This window comes from Homalodisca vitripennis, chromosome 4, assembly GCF_021130785.1.
Source record: "Homalodisca vitripennis isolate AUS2020 chromosome 4, UT_GWSS_2.1, whole genome shotgun sequence".
NCBI classification, from domain to species: domain Eukaryota; kingdom Metazoa; phylum Arthropoda; class Insecta; order Hemiptera; family Cicadellidae; genus Homalodisca; species Homalodisca vitripennis.
Genome location: NC_060210.1, coordinates 79184986 through 79202890, shown reverse-complemented (window position 1 = coordinate 79202890; position 17905 = coordinate 79184986). Strand labels below are relative to the sequence as shown.

The window sequence follows — 17905 nt, the reverse complement described above, 5'->3', positions numbered from 1 at the left end:
GCTTGTTATTTCATTATTTTTGTGCATTGCAAGTAAATAACTTTGTAAAGGAATTTGCTTGAAAATGTATTAAAGTTGTACTGTTAGAAAGTTACATATATTATTTATACTACTTGTTGCACACTTGGATTATTTACACATAGACTATTTATTTATTTGGTTTGGGAATGTCAGATTCTATTGTTTACCACTGCAATATTTATTACTTATTATCGTTATCACTGCATTATTTATTTTTTATCTCTTTATTATTACTTGTAAATTTTTAATGTTTATAATTACATTGTTTATGTACATATAACTGTTAATGCTGCTTTATTCTAAGTAATATTATAATAATCTCGTGGTTTACCATTTAATAGATTTACACTGCTTTTGGCTAGTTTATGAATTTAGTTTAAGTGAAGACAATGTTACAGAAATATGAATTGGACAATGAACACTAAGATAATTGTAATTATGATTCAACTGAACTCCCGCACGCGCCGCTTGAGGTGCACTGGGAGGTAAATTGTATTTATATATGCATTTTGAGATAATAAAGAAAATTGAACTTGAACTTGAAAAATTTATTTAAGAATATTATTTTAATATTCTATTAAAAAGTGTATATTATTATCTATCAATGGCATGAGTATACATTTTAAAAAGGTGAATATGTCTAAATTCTTTCTATCTGGCTTATGGGCTTATATGAAATAATATACATATTACGATTACATATAAGGCCTACATATTATACATAAAAATGAATCACAACATATTCTTATTTCGACAAAATTTTGGTAATCTGTTGAAATGTGAAGAACTTTTATAAGAAGAGGTGGATCAAAATAGTTGCCTAGAATATTTTACAATTTGAAAACTATTCTAATATTATTGTTTCGTAATCGAATTTTAACTGAGTATTTAACAGTTGTTGACACTTTCAGTTCATGTTCGTAAAACAGACATTTTAATACAAATTAAATTTACTTTTGGATTTAGCAAGGTTTTAGATGTTTCAGACAAAGTATTCTTTTCAATATTTAAAATAAGCCCATTACGATCCGAGAAAGAAATATCAAAGATGCTGCATGAAATAACCTGATCTAGGCAGACTAAAAAAACATTATCAAGACAATGGGCTCCCCGAGTTGGTTTGCCATTAATGCATAATACACATGTATGTCAAATTTAACATTCATAAGATACGGGAAGTTTACAAAGCAAAACGTAGATTTTATAACGGGTACAACTTCCATGTAAACCAATAATCTGGGTTTATCTTCTTTAATATACGTTTTGTAATTGTGTGTGTGTGTGTTTGTGTGTGTGTGTTTGTGTGTGTGTTGTGTGTGTGTGTGTGTGTGTGTGTGTGTGTGTGTGTGTGTGTGTGTGTGTGTGTGTGTGTGTGTGTGTGTGTGTGTGTGTGTGTGTGTGTGTGTGTGAAATTTTTACTTTTTTCGGATAGCGGGAAGATGAAAAATAATAATATACTTTTTCTATGGTTTGCAATTATATTTCAGTCGCTATGGTAGTTAATCTTCATAAAGACGCTATTGTTTTTCTGTGCAAGTCATGAGGCATGTGTGTGCCACACTTTATGTACATAACATAGGACATAGGGAAGTTCTTCTAAGAATTCCAAGTCCATTTCTACCCCTATGGGTGGATTATATTAATGAAAGATGTAGTTATTACTATGTATAATACACTATATAATTCAAAATAAATATGTAAACCACCTAGGAGCAAAATGTATAAGGCAGAAATTACAGGATGGTTTACTAGAAAGGAGTCACTTTAGTTCAGATATGAAAAAGTTGAACTTCTAGTGACAGTCAAGCTCCACGCGATAGAACTAATATGGGCGTCGTTCACTATTAATTCTATCACAAAATTTGTAAAGAACCTTTGGAAAAGACTACACCTGATTGTTGGATGAAAGTTGTAGAGAATACAAAAATAGTTATTGATAACGCTTGGACCAATGAATGATTGCTGGGGGAGGCTGTGGAGAGACCACTAATATTTTGACTGAAGGACGGAAATTCGTCGGAAGGCTGTGTCAGTGAACATGAGGCAAGCAGTGAAAATATAAGCACCGATAACAAAGATGATGATGATAAGATTATGGAAGGTATTCGGCCGCTTCGGTTTGAGGAATATTAACTTCCCTCAAATTATCTGTTAGTGAATTTACAAATATAAGTTTAATTAAATGTTTGTTTTGAGTAAATGAATAATTTAATTGCCTTTCCTTGAATTAATATATTTACCAGAATCTTACAAGCCTAATTTAAACATTTTCCTGTTGTGTTTTGTGTGAAAATAAAACTGTCGATATTTTATCTTGTGTTTTTGGCACACGGGGCAAGTTGGTATGTTTCTTTAAGCCATAATGTAGCAAGGTTCCGGCACAGTTACTGTGTACCTCGCTTGTTCTGCACCCTCACTCATAAGTAAACACAATTAGTAATAAGCATTGCGTGATTTATAAATAAATACAAGTCTAATTAGTTTCCCAAAAAAATTGTTACGCCTTTAGTTATTAACTTAGAACTCTGAATTATCAGTATGTCGTTGTTTAAGAGACATACAACAAATAATATATTAATATTTTTAACTGTAATTATTTTTGAATTATGAGGAGTTAAATTGGAGGAAGCTTAAATTTAAAACAAAAACTGTGTTTTTCTACATATTTTTGATTATCACAATCAATAAAAATATCTTAAATATCTCACTTTCGCTATAATATATGGATTAATACTACCTAAACCGTCAAACTTTTTCAGATGTAATAAAAGGGTACATTTTAATGCGGTAGACGTTTTAAGTGAGATGTTTAGTGTGTGAGAGAGAGTTTGCCGGGATCCGGTAACAATAACATATATAAATTCCTAAATGAAACGTCCACCGCCTTCAATTCTTCCAGCGAGCGCATTAATGCAATCAGCACAGCACGTGTCAATAACCAACTTAGAGCTCTCGCCTAACCACGCGACTCAACGGACGGTCGCCCACTGGGCCACGGACAGTGGTGGCGGGTGCGGCTTCATAGCACCTAATCTTTTAGCACCTAATCTCATACCACCTACAGAAAAAAAGTCGTCATTTAGGTGCTGTGATATTAGGCGCTATAAGGTTAGGTACTGTGCAACGATCCACGGTTCGTTTAGGTGCCGTGAGACTGTTTCAAGTTTCAGTGTCACAGCACCTCTCGCTTTGTTCCAAAGGGGGCCTTGGTGGGGACAGATGGGATGGAGGAGAATCCAACCTTGCCCCTCACCCCGCTCCCGACGACCCGCCATTACTGTCCTCTACAGCAGGGCGAGCAGTCGACAGCACAAGGCGAGGCGACACGAGATAGACATTGTCTCCTCGCACAAGAGAAGGGTCCGTGCGCATGGCGTGCGGCGGTTTGTTGATTACAACTAATAATGGCACCAAAAATTAATTACCTTGAATTTGAATGAATGTTTAGGCCCAAACCGCAAATCTTGCACAGAATCCATAATGTAAATTATTTGTTCATTAATTTCATTGGGTTTTTACATTTTTATATAAGTTTTTATCGTCATTGGAATTAAATGTGTTCAAATCGTATATTCCGTGCACTGAAACCGGTAATTAATTTGCACTCAAATCTATTATAAAAATAGGCAAAGCCTTAAATTCATTCATCACTTATTCTGCAATTTCCCTACGTCAAAGTAAATATTTTATAGACGTAAGTATCACGACTTAAATAAAAGCAAATTTATTTGGATTAAAATGTAACATCCATAGGGAATTTTCAACCATTAGAAGAACTATAGTTTAGCTTTTTAACCTCCCAATGTTCTATAACAGTGAAATTTGACTCACGAGTTTTATACTTTCAGCCGAAACATCTAGCTATTTCATGCCAATCTGCTAGATAAGTGTTATAATGAATACAAGTACTTATACATATATGATGTTTTTGTGAACCAAATACGAGATTACTTAAAATAACCCGAAACGATGTTAGAAGCATTGAAAGACTCGACAGAGTGTAACATAAGTGGTAGCGCACAGACGATTCTTCTTTATCTTAAAATCAATAGAGTTCTTATTTAGACCAATAAGAGCATATGTACCAAGTTTGAAGTCACTAGGGCCTTTATAATAAGAGTTATCGCACAGACGGACGCACAACAAACCATTTCAATAAAGCTTTCGATTCTTCATAAAGCGTTAATAAATAGGCGGTTCTTTACATTGCATTAAAAAAATATATTTATTTTATAATATTTACTATATAAACTTATAAGTCAAACTGCAATTTTCTATAATTCATTCCATAAAATAACGGAACTAACCTGAAGCTTTTTATAGTAAAAATAAATCAAACTGTATAAAATGGATTATATTAGTTTTTAATATTTAACTCAATGGTGTTCTCCGTGTTATCAGTGAGTGATTGTGCCGATTGCGACGATCTTCTGCCTCATGTGAGTGCCTGTATTGTTCTCAATGTAAAACAAATCTACACTTCGTTTGTGCTGATATTTTAGAAAGCACATGGAATTGCATGGGACAAGTACGTCGTTGAATCATGGATGTGTAAGAACTGCTGCTCGGGTAAGAGTAAATAGCAAAAAATAAACACCAATTACTAAGGACGTTTGGCCAAATTGCAAGAAAAAGTTTTGTCAAAATGGAGGATACCCGTTAAGGCTCAATTTTAAAAATTTGATATTACTTTTAAGGAACAAATGGGTGAATTTAAGGAGCCCATAAAATTTTTTTCTATTTATTATTGCTTATAAATTTGTAATGCTTATAATTACATTTTTTTGTACATATTGTTAATGCTGCTTTATTCTAGTAATATTATAATAATTCTCGTGGTATACCATTTATTAGATTTTACACTGCTTTTAACTAGTTTATGAATTTAGTTTAAGTGAAGACAATGTTATGGAAATATGAATTGGACAATGAACACTAAGATAATTGTAATTATGATTCAACTGAACTCCCGCACGCGCGACTTGAGGTGCACTGGGAGGTTAAATTTTATTTATATTACGTATTTTTAGATAATAAAGAAGATTGAACTTTAAACTTGAACTTGAAAAATTGATTTAAGAATATTATTTTAATATTCTGTTAAAAATTGCATATTGTTGTCTATAAATGGCATGAGTTATACATTTAAAAAAAGTGAAGATGTCTAAATTCTTTCAATCTGGCTTATGGGCTTATATGAAATAATATCCTTAGTACGATTACAAAATAAGACCTACATATTACACATAAAAATAAATCACAACATATTCTTATTTCGACAAATTTTTAGTAATCCGTTGAAATGTTAAGAAAAATTTTATAAGAAAGAGGTGGATCAAAATAGTTGCCTGGAATATTTTACAATTTTAAAAACTATTCTAATATTGTTTCATAATCGAATTTTAACTGAGTATTTAAAAGTTGTTGACACTCAGTTCATGTTCGTTAAAACAGGCAGAACATTTTAATACAAATTAAATTTCAGAACGGTGCTTGATCAGTAGATACGTAGACAGCAAAATTTATATATATATATATATATATATATAATATATATATATATATATTAGCAGTTACCCGCGGCCTCGCACGCAATTTTCTGTTGAAAAATTGGACAATATATCTATGTATTCTTTTTCTATAACATAATAAACAGTCTAGAGATAATCGATAGTCACTCAAAGCTATTCCAATCTCCTGATCCAATTTAGATTTTAAGTTTAAAGAACAGAGATTTGGGATCCTGAAGTCGTAAAGTGTGAAACAGTTTTTATAAGATTAGTATTTCCCTCCCCACATTCCATGTTAATTTATTGAAGTTCTTCGATGGCTTCAGTAACAATAAGAGTTAGCCTTTTTATCCCAATGACGTAAGTGTATCGTACAACTCAAAAAAATTGCTGCGGGACAATATGGGTCTGTTTCTGGTCGTTTAAATTCACCCCCGGTCTAATCTATTTACAGTTCCACAATTGATTTTATGCTGTTGCACTAACCAAAACAATGGTCTCATACGTTGGTTTCGGATCTAACTTAGGTTTAAATTTTGATGATTAAGTGATTTTGATATTTTTACCGATCGCTAAATATGTATTAGGGGTATATGCTTCAAGTATTAGGGCAATATTATCTCCATTTGATTTTCAATAACTACAGTAAAAGGCCCATACACAATGTTAAAGGAAGTAACCAGATTAGATTACGTTATGTGCAAACATTCACAGCTTTATACAATAAGGTAGTTGTTATAACAGCGTATAAATAGCATTTCTATTGTATTAGATGGATTATTGATCATTGGCGCAATCTAAATTTAAAATTAAATAACTTCGTATTTTGCAATCTACATTACACTACTGATTAAGCACTTTACAATAATTCAATATTTACTCAAATCTAAAATGTAAACACATGTTTCTGCCTCTTTGATAAACTTCAGCTGAAAGTGTTAAACAGCTACTCTAAGTGTTAATTCAGACCAAAAGCTATACCGGTTCAAAATTTCAGCACAATCCGTATATAGCAGTTTCAGCGTGATTCGAGGACAAACATCTTAACATCTAAAACATACAAACATCCAAACATCCAAATATACAAACATTCAAACTTTCGCATTTATAATATTAGTGGGATATATATCTTATTACAGATTGCGCCAGTACCGCACTTATAAGAGCGTGTCTTGTTTTGGTTGTTCAAAGAAAATAAACAATTTGTTATGAGTCTTTATAAAAATTATTAATCAGCCTTGCTATCTCTGAATTTTGGTGTATTGGCGCGAATATCTCTCTTTAGTAATGATTGCATAACAAATTTAAATTTAATTTTTAAAATTACATTGTCAAAGCTGAACATTCATAGATTAAAAATGAATGTATGAGACCATGTTAAACAAGTCGTGAAACTTAAAAAGAGGATGAGGACTATTAGAAAATTACTTGAAAAAACTGAGAACAAGTATACAGTAAGGCTTCAGAAGACCCATATAATATGACATACAGTGCAAGACGACAACATCAAAACGTATATTAACACTTTTGTTGCTGGTAGCCTATATACTGAGTGAGATCGACTACTCTCAGTCCTCCCACTGCGTCGTAAGAAGTTTGCCGTAGTCTACTTGTAGACTGATTGTTGTTAAAATTAATCTTCCTGATTTTTGAGGATCAAAGTTATTAATTGTTTAGGACGCAATCTCAATACCTCTTAAAATGTTCCATATTGATACTATTAATAAACATATCCATTTCATTGTAATCTATTTATACAGGATGTATTACATAGGAAAGAAATAAAATTTTTTAATATAGAACAAAAATAGGCTTTCAATCTCGGTTTTTTTTATTGTATATAAAAAATTATAATTATCAGACATAAACTCTAATTATTGCCTGGCTCACTTGCCTACATAACGGGCATTTGGAGATTAACCTGGCAACCATGCAGTGTGTCTCAGCACTCAGTGCACTGGCACAAGGCACAAGGAAATACCACATGTGTAGACCTTTGAATCAGGCACACTGCACAGTTACGAGGCACGCAGCAGGAGTGCCTCGTGAAAAATACAACAAATATTGCAATTTGTCTTCTGAGTAATTTATAACATGCCTATTTTGTTTTTTGTTTAATCTGCAATGCTCAATAACAATATTATATTTATTTCTGCTATTATAATTATGCAATTTGCTAGTCAAAATTAATGATGACATGTTTTTTGTAATATACAATACTGAGTCAAAAATATATAAATTTATAAAAGTTTCCACCAAAGCTTAATAAAAAGTGGTTCACAGTGTTCTAGTGGTTGTGATATTGTTATTATTCTGATAGCTTTGTTTTTTCAGATAACGATTTCATTAATTTTAGCGCTATTACCCAATAATATTAGGCCATACCTTGTTATTGACTGAAAATAGGCATAGTATGCAGATTTAAAATATTTTTCAGTAACACAATTTATAATACGTCTAAGTAAGAAAATTACTCTACCAAAATATTCCTAGAAATTTAGCACAAGAAAAGAAATAATTTGGTGTGTCAATTGTAGGGGTTTGTCGTAAAGTAAACAAATGTTTTGAGTTTTGACTTCATTTAGTAATGATCCATTTCATCTAAACCACACTGAGGCTTTCTCAACTGATTCAATGACAAGAACTTGTAGTTTGTCAAAAGTTTGTATGGATATTCTAAAGAGTTGTGTCGTTAGCATATAAAAGAGATTTTAACCTAACAACGGTAGGAAATTAATTTATATATAATAAAAACATAATAGGGCCCAGGGACTGACCCTTAGGTACAACAATCCCGATCACCAAATTTTTGGACCGATTTCCATTAATAGAAACAAACTTTTCGCCTGCGGTTAGATAAATAGTCTTTAAAGAACTCTTTAAAGCCGGATTCCCATAATTACCGTAATAGTTAAGTTTTAAGGCCCTGCTCAAGTCAAAATATGTTACCTGAGCAAAGGCTTTAATCTCAAAAGTGTTTAGGACCTCTTTAATTAGTGAATAAACTGCATCAATGGTGTATTTACCTCTTCTATTGTAATAAATTTAGATTGATATTATTTTCCAGATACGCAAAAGGTTCATCATGTAAAACAGTTTCTATTATTACAGGACAGGTAAAATTTATACTGGGCAATAGCTCTCAGGGAAACTCCTAGACCCTTTCTTAAGAATCGGGCAGATATACATATAGTTAATGGGTTCAAAAAAACGTATGGTAAATTCGTTAAAATATAATGTTAGATTTGTTATAAATGTCTTTGCTTTCTGAGTTTTTTTTAACTCTTTTGACAGCTTTAATGACCTCATCAATTGAGACTTCTACAAAGATAAATGTTTTTCTTTCAAAATATGGTAATTTCTTATTAAGTTCATTCTATTAACACGAGGCTTTTTGATACTACCCTTTATTTGATGTTAACGAATTGATAAAACAAATGGTTTAAGTTACCTGGAGTGATATTTATTGATAATGTCGATTGAGATGCTCAATGGTTGTATTTTCGTTTATCTGCACCGAAAACGCCTTATATTGGCGTTTAAAAACCTCTCCCAGGCCTTATATTGGTTACTACTATTTTTATATTTTTGCGACATTGTGAGTTCGCATCTTCTACGGACTTTTTATAACATTTCTAGAGATTTAAATAGTTAACACCAAGCCTGTCACTAGTAGAAAGTTTTGTCGATTTCTCCAAAAACAAAAATTTCTTTCATTTGGTCCAGTTCCCCACTATACCAATAATTTTGATTTCGACCTTTAATCTCACTAACTGTGGAACGTTGTTTTTTCACTGTAGAGTAAAATGTTTATTTATGAACTGAAATGGAGAAATATGCATGAACGAGTTTTTGGGTAGAGAATTACTCTTCCATTACTAAGTACGACATTCCAATCATGTGAAAAACACATGGTTTGTCAGATCATCAATAGAGGATTCTGGAAAAATTAAAATAAATGTGTCACTTGTACTTTTTGGATTTAGCAAGGTTTTTAGATGTTTCAGACAAAGTATTCTTTTGAATATTTAAAATAAGCCCATTACGATCCGAGAAAGAAAAATAAAGATGTTGCATGAAATAACCTGATCTAGGCAGACTAAAAAACATTATCAAGACAATGGGCTCCCCGAGTTTACAAAGGAATGTTTACAAGGAAGTAAGGAAGGGAAGTTTACAAAGCAAAACGTAGTTTTTTATAGCGGGTACTACTTCCATGGAAAACGAGTAATCTAGGTTTATCTTCTTTAACATACGTTGTATAATCAATTTATATGACGAGAACTGTGTGTGTGTGTGTGTGTGTGTGTGTGTGTGTGTGTGTGTGTGAGAGAAATTTAAAACTTTTTTCGGATAGCGGGATGATGAAAAATAATAATATACTTTTTCTAGGGTTTGCAATTTTATATTTCAGTCGCTATGGTAGTTAATCTTCATAAAGACGCTATTGATTTTCTGTGAAAGTTATGAGGCATGTGTGTGCCACATTTTATGTACATAGGACATAGGGAAGGTCTTCTAAGAATTCCAAGTCCATTTCTACCCCTATGGGTGGATTATATTAATGAAAGATGTAGTTATTGCTATGTATAATACACTGTATAATTCAAAATAAATATTTAAAGCACCTGTGAGCAAAAGATTATAAGGCAGAAATTACAGGATGGTTTACTAGAAAGGAGTCACTTTAGTTCAGACATGAAAAGTTGAACTTCTAGTGACAGTCAAGCTCCACGCGATTGAATAATATGGGCTTAAATTAATTTACATATCGCAAAAATAATAAGTAGTTCACTATTAATTCTATCACAAAAATTTATAAAGAAGCTTTGGAAAAGACTACGCTGATTGTTGGATGAAAGTTGTAGAGAATACAAAAATAGTTATTGATAACGCTTGAACCAATGAATGATTGCTGGGGGAGGCTGTAGAGAGACTACTAATATTTTGACTGAGGGACAGAAATTCGTCGGAAGACTGTGTCAGTGAACATGAAGTAAACAGTGAAAATATAACACGATAACAAAGACGATGGTTGATAGGATTATGGAAGGTGTTCGGCCGCTTCGCTTTGAGGAATATTAATTTCCTCAAATTATCTGTTAGTGAATTTACAAATATAAGTTTAATTAAATGTTTGTTTTGGGTAAATGGATCATTTAATTGCCTTTCCTTAAATTAATATATTTACCAGAATCTCATACAAGCCTAAATTTAAACATTTTCTGTTGTGGTTTGTGTGAAAATAAAACTGTCAATATTTTATCTTGTGATTTTGGCACACGGGGCAAGTTGGTATGTGTGTTTAATTAAGCCATAATGTAGTAAGGTTCCGGCACAGTTACTGTGTACCTCGCTTGTTCTGCAACCCCTCACTCATAAGTAAAAGACTATTAGTAATAAGCATTGCGTGATTTATAAATAAATACAAGTCTAATGAGTTTCCCAAAAAACTTGTTACGCCTTTAATTATTAACTTAGAACTCTGAATTATCAGTATGTCGTTCTTTAAGAGACATACAACAAATGATATATTATATTTTTAACTGTAATTATTTTTGAATTAGGAGGAGTTAAATTGGAGAAAGCTTAATTAAATTTAAAGAAAAACTGTGTTTTTCTTCATATTTTTGATTATCACAATCAATAAACATATCTAAAATATCTCACTTTCGCTATAATATATAGATTAATACTACCTAAGCCGTCAAACTTTTTCAGATGTAATAAAGGGGCCATATTTTAATGTGGTAGACGTTTTAAGTGGGATGTTTAGTGTGTGTGAGAGAGGTCGCCGGGATCCGGTTTAAAAATAACATAATAGGTCATAATATAAATTCCTAAACGAAAACGTCCACCGCCTTCAATTCTTCCGGCGAGGCGCGTTAATGCAACCCGCACAGCACGTGTCAATAACCAACTCAGAGCTCTCCCCCAACCTCGCGACTCAAACGGACGGTCGCCACTGGCCACGAACAGTGGTGGCGGCCTACCCCTCCGGCGATCCCCACCACTTCCCTTTTAGGTGGTGTGATATTAGGTGCTATAAAACTCCAGCACGATCTTTAGGTGCCGTGCGACTCTCGGGCATTTCCTTAGGTGCTGTGAGATTAGGTACTATAAAATTAGGTGCTATGAGAATCGGCCTTATTAGACGGTTAAATTTTAGGTGCTGTGAGATTAGGTGCTGTGAAACCCCACGGAAAAGAACGCAATTTGTGGTGTAAACAGTGGTTGTCGAAGAGGGGAACGTACTCAAATGTAAATTTAATAAGTAAATTAAAGGGAATCAAAGGATTTACACAATTACCTATGACTGGATAAAAGTACGTACCTAAACATTTTGTCATTGTTTGCTCCTTTAATTAAAAAAAAAAAAATACATGACAGCATGCACGGTTTACAGCGAAGAAGTTCTGGAAGCACGATTACCGCTACTTTCAATCTCTGTTTAGTAAATTATTGCTGTAATGTAAATTTTTTTTTCCTGGTAATTGTCCATAAAACACTTAATTTTGTATTTGGAGTTAAATATTCACATCAATGAATATTTTATACTCTATGGTGTCGTACTCCGAATAAAACAATACAAATGCATGTAAACTAAACTAAACGAAAACAACCGCAAAAGTAAAGAAGTTATAATGGAGGTTGGGTTGAGTTTGCGATCGTTTCGTTTGTTTTGTTGGGTAGAAAAGTTCGAATTTGAATAGTTATTGACAATTTTACTAGTGAGGAATTCAAATTTAATTTTTGTGTCCTACCGATATGGTTTATTTTTATGTGTTGTCAAACATATTTTGTCTGAATACGGTAATAACATTTAAAGGAAATTGTGCTGTTTTAAACGTCAGTGCAGTGAATTGATCGAAATACAATGTACTTATAAATACTGTTTAAAAAATTAATGATTTTATTATAATTCCATTTTAAGTGTCGTTTTATTACTGAAAACATGTCCTCAAGTACTGAACATCATATTCCTTCAACACAATCTCTTGTCAAAGAGCTCTGTAAACATATGTGCTATGGAATCGAACCTAGTAAGTGATATCTACAATTTGCACATTTTATCAAATATTTTAACAGTGATATTGTATTTAAAGGATTAATGCCAATTACGTGTGTTCAGTAAATTCAGGGAATGAGCAAATTAATAGGATGTGTAGGTCTAGTTAATTATAACAAGCTGCAGTATAATAAGAAGCCACTAACACAATCAAATCATGATTATTGATTAGAAATATGAAACTATCGAATCAACACTTGATTTATAGATATTCATAATTATTAATCATTGCCACCTCTTTTTATTTCATTTACATACTATGTAGGCTAGTGACATTGGAAAGAACAATGGCGATGAAAATGCAACTATTATCTCAAAAAGTATTTTTAAACATAATGTTACAATGTTTTAAATGGTTACAAGATAATGACCTACCAGCCTACACTTGTTTTTATCGTAACGTAAAGTAAACATAACTTTAAAACTCTTTATGTATGTACAATCTACTTAAAAACCACCTGGTAACTTCTGATCACATAAAAATATCTTTACCTGATTTAAAAACAATGCATAATTACATTGTCACTGCACAGAATTCAAGAGCACAATGACATCATACCACCACAGGTAAAAGAGGGATACTTTACAGGCGAAAGTAGGCTACCACCGTTATTTGTAGTCTACTTGTTAGCCAGATGCTGTAGCATTAAAACATTTGACTTACAATACATCTGCTTTGACAATCTCTTAGTGAAGCTATATAAAAGTGTACTTAGTAAAGACTGGATGATCTCAACTGCACTGGCAGTAGCCAGAAAGATTGCTTCTTAGAAAACTCATCTAGTTGAAAATTTTTGAAAATAATGCATAACACACAGTGAAACCGATCACATAGCTAAATGTATAGTTCTTAATCCAAATCAACTTGCTTTCCTCTGTCAAACATGTTACTTATATATATATATATATATATATATATATATATATATATATATATATATATATATATATAAGTTAATATATATATTATGACACAAATTCTCCAGACCCTTTAACAGCAGATGTAGTTATTTTCACTTTCCCAACATATGTACAAAAACATTTGTTTATAGATTGATAATAGTATCTAGATTACCTCTCACTTATTCCAGTTACATTAGAAATTAATGTGTTTTACTCTTTGCAGGTGAGGGTGCAAGGATAGTGAAATCATCTCTGGGTATTATCACATCACAAGATGTGTCATTTCTGAATAGCTCATTGTCAGATAACGATGAATTTGCAGTAGTAGAGAAAATCAAGAAACACTTGAAGTTGACTGGCCGTGAACATGTTGTAACACATTTTGATGCACTGCATAGAAAACTTGTTACAGTTGTAAGTATACATGTGGCTGAAAAATAAGTTAACTTATATAACTTTCATGTTTTAAAATATTTGACTAACCTTAATTAATTAGTGGAAATTAGTGCAAGACATGCCTTTAACATTGTTTTTTTTATATAATGAAATTTAATTTAATACATAAAATATACCTTGTTGTTTAATGGCTATAAGCTTACAAGATAAAACTGTCACTAAGGTAACAAATAATGTGTATGAGGTATTATCTCAAGATGTGAAAGTTAGCTCTAAAAATTAATTTGTAAAACTATAAAAGTCATAATTGTATTTTCTTTTTTTTAAGAAAAACAAAAGAGCAAGTATCTTAATCTGTCACACAAACTACTAGAGAACAAAATTGCTTCTTTGGAAAATTTGCTTTCAATTCGGAGACAAATTTGTATTAAGCAATCTCAACAAAATGAGGCTGCTGTAAAAGTCAGCTTCAAAGTCAGCCATATTCTGGCTAAAGCTGGTAAACCTTTTACCAATGGCAAATGGGTGAAAGATTTCATTTTGGTGAGTGTGGGAGAAATCTGCCCTGATAAACGTTCACTGTTCAATGCAGTTTGTTGACAAACAGTAGCGTGCAGTACGGAAAATTTTAGAACGTTGTTTATTGACTGAAAGGCGCAAGCAATGATTTTGAATGGTTAATCACTCTTTATGAATTGAATGGATGTCACTAACTCAAGTTTTTTACTTGTTCATGATGTGAACAGTGATTTTAAAATCATAGAAGAGTTGGCTGAGGTCAATCTATAGAAAATAGTGTGACCGGACACAAAATCTTTGTAAAAATAAGTAAAACCATTTCTAATCTTGGGCTTGACTTCAAATGCATGAGGGGTGTTACCACTGATGATGGGAGAAATATGTTTGGTACAAACAATGAAGTAGTTGGAAACATTTGCAATTCTGTTAAAACAGCTGGCTGTGTTCAACCCGTGACTTATCACTGCATTATCCATCAACCAGCGTTGTGTGGTAAACACATAGATGTAATGAATGTAGTTGTAAAAACAGTTAACTTCATTAGATCAAGTTCCCTCAAACGCTGCCAATTCAAAAATTTTCTTGTTGAAATTGACAGTGCATACCTAGATGTTTCCTATCATTGTGAAGTTTGCTGGTTGAGCAAAGGCAAAGTATTTCAGCGATTTTTCAAACTTTGTGAAGTGTCATTTTCATCACTGAATAGCATTGCCCTGTACCTAAACTTTCTGACAGAGTGTTTGTATGGAAATTATCTTTTCTTTTTGACCTCATGGCACATAATAACTCTCTTAACTTGAAACTGCAAGGTGAAAACTTTTGTGATTTGTACTGCTGTGTCAAAGCTTTGAGAAAAAACTCATAATTTTCGAGAAGCATCTATGAATTTTGACCACTTTGAATATTGTCGGAACTTAAGTGCACTAAGCACTACTACCTTCCCCAAGGATTACGTTTTAGGAATCATGTTAAAGCTACAAAAAAAGTTTGAAAACCGCTTTGAAGTCTTTGACCATGCAGCAGAAATGCAACTTGAAGTCATTGATCTAACAACCAATGACTCGCTCAAGACCAATTTCCAGGAATGCTACAAAGAAGGTACTACTTACATTTTATAGTTCTCTCCCATAAAAAGTCTTTAAAAACAGAAAAACCTGCTCAAGCTATGGTTTCTCTTATTACTTATATCTACAAGTGTGACCAGACTTTTTCATAAATGAAGTTTGTTAAATATAAATACTGATCTTCCTTGTCAGATGAACACTTAAAATCAATCCTAATGATCAGGACTACAAAGTTTGACTCTAAATGAGCTGAAATTTGGTAAACAAGTGCAATCTTTCCACTAAAATGTAATTGTCCTATTAAGCTTTACACTTGTTATAAATTCATATATTGTAATGTTTTCTTTAAAATTCAATGAAGTACATTACAAAGATTTATTTTTGTATCATTCCATGTTTCCTTTAGGCCTACTGGAAAACTCTTTATACAGAACAAATATTTTATTTGTTTGGTCGCAGGTTTATTTACAATCACATAAAGAATTTTAGTTAGCCAACAACAAAGATATATAAGGAAACATAGCAACTTTAAAAAAACTAAGCAAGAAAATCTCAAAACCACCTCTGAGCTCTTAATTACAAAAAAGCTTTGTGGGTTTATGGTAGCAGTGATGAGGGGGGGGGGTGTTACAAGACTTTCTGCTCTGAAATATTGCTGGCCTGCCTTTTCTCCAAAAGTTTTCAAAGTATTTCTAAAGTAAAATAGTTGGAGACCTCTGGTATCAATGAGTTTTGAAAATTAAATTAAAATATTAGTTATACTGCTAACAGTAGATATAAGGCTGATCAATTTGTCATAAATGTATAGCGTTTAGTGTTGTTATATTAGCATATTTTGTCAGTTATGAGACTAGTAAAAGTTATAAAATTAAAGTCTATACATGTTTTATCCGTTTATTTTCAGTCCCATACCGTGTTGAAAAACAGATCAGCTATTCTGACATTGTTTCTTCGTCTCAGTGAAGGACAAGGAGGTTCTTCTCTGAATGGAAATATAGAACTTGGAAAACATCTATCTCAACGCTCCTTTGACAGCTTGGCTATAAGTGGAAGTGTTGCGTCTGTGCATAGCGGTCGAAGCAGAGCAGGATCAGTAAGTTATTTAAACTTTTTATTTAGAATACAGCAACAATATTGACCGTAGTTAGTTCAAACCTCAAGAGACTGGTGGAAGAACTTGAATTACCTTAGTATCATAAAAAGGACTAAAAAATATATTATTTTAACTGCATGATGATTGTATATGCCATCTTAATGTTCGAAAACATATTTAAATCTTGTGTTTACTGCATATTTAATGTTCTGTATTAATAGACAGAGCAATAAACATAATGTAAAAGTCTTATGCGGTGAGAAAATCATTGCACGCAAGTTGTAATGCAATGCAACTATGTTGATGGCTAAACAAAGACATGATAGGAGGAGTTATGTTTTGGAGGGCGAGAGAGGTGAGTTACTGACCTTGATAATGGAGAGACATGGTAGGATTGTTCACATTGCTGCATTTGAGGAAATCAATGCGTAGATGGTGGGGAGGAGGCTCTTTCATGTAAACTACGTCTCACCCTACTCAGTAAGTACAGCAATAGTCTTTGTAGTCTTACACAGTTATAGTGGCAACTACAGTATAAGGTACTGCATTTGAATGTTACATATACTTTTAAGAATTCCAGTTCAAAATTATTGTAGCTTGTTGCTTTCTGAATCATACATCGGCAAATTTACGCATTTGTGGTACGTTCGTATATTGTAACATACACAATAAACTGAAATAAGACAATACAGAAAAAATTCCCATATGCTGCAATAAGCAAAGGTATGGAGATATCTGTATGTCACATTTTAAGGTTTAACATAACACAAATGTTAACAGATCAGAAGAAAAGTTATTTAAATAGTTTATAATTCAGATGACAATCTTTATGAAGCAAATAGCGATTTAACCAAAAATAATTTAATTTGCTCAGAGTATAGCAACAATTTGTGCTGTTTTCCTTTAACATAATTCATTTCTTCCTTTGAAAATGGGGTCTAAACATAAGGGAGAGTGGAGGACATTAAATAGTAAAATAAGGTGAACTACCAAACCAAAATAGTTTGATACCATTTGAGACGGTGTTACCATATCACTGCTTACGTGGCTTTGGTCACTAACTTACTGTCTGTTTGATTCACATTTTGTCTAAACAGATGAATAAAATTAAACGAATCTATATTTGTTTATGAGCTAATGATTTGTTTATTGTATCGGATGTAGAAACAAATTAGTATTTTTTCATACATGTAAAATTGATAACAGTGTTGGACACAGGGTGTAGTGGTGAGATTAAAATGCAACAGCATCCATCAGACTATTTTGGTACAGACTTCTAGTTCTTCTTCTTCTTTTATGGGCGGCCTATTGCCATGCACTTAAGCCTCAA

General features: G+C 32.4%; 1 protein-coding gene across 2 annotated transcripts in view; it reads left to right on the top strand.

Annotated features, from left to right (window-relative positions):
- Positions 1-12151: 12151 nt before the first annotated feature.
- LOC124359605 (gamma-tubulin complex component 3) overlaps positions 12152-17905 on the top strand; it is a 45776-nt gene continuing 40022 nt past the window's right edge. For both annotated transcript variants that reach the window (XM_046812490.1, XM_046812491.1), the window contains exons 1-3: positions 12152-12574; positions 13727-13917; positions 16387-16575. In XM_046812490.1, coding sequence (XP_046668446.1) covers positions 12487-12574; positions 13727-13917; positions 16387-16575 — 468 coding nt within the window. In that variant the 5' untranslated portion in view covers positions 12152-12486. The remainder of the gene's footprint in view (positions 12575-13726; positions 13918-16386; positions 16576-17905) is intronic.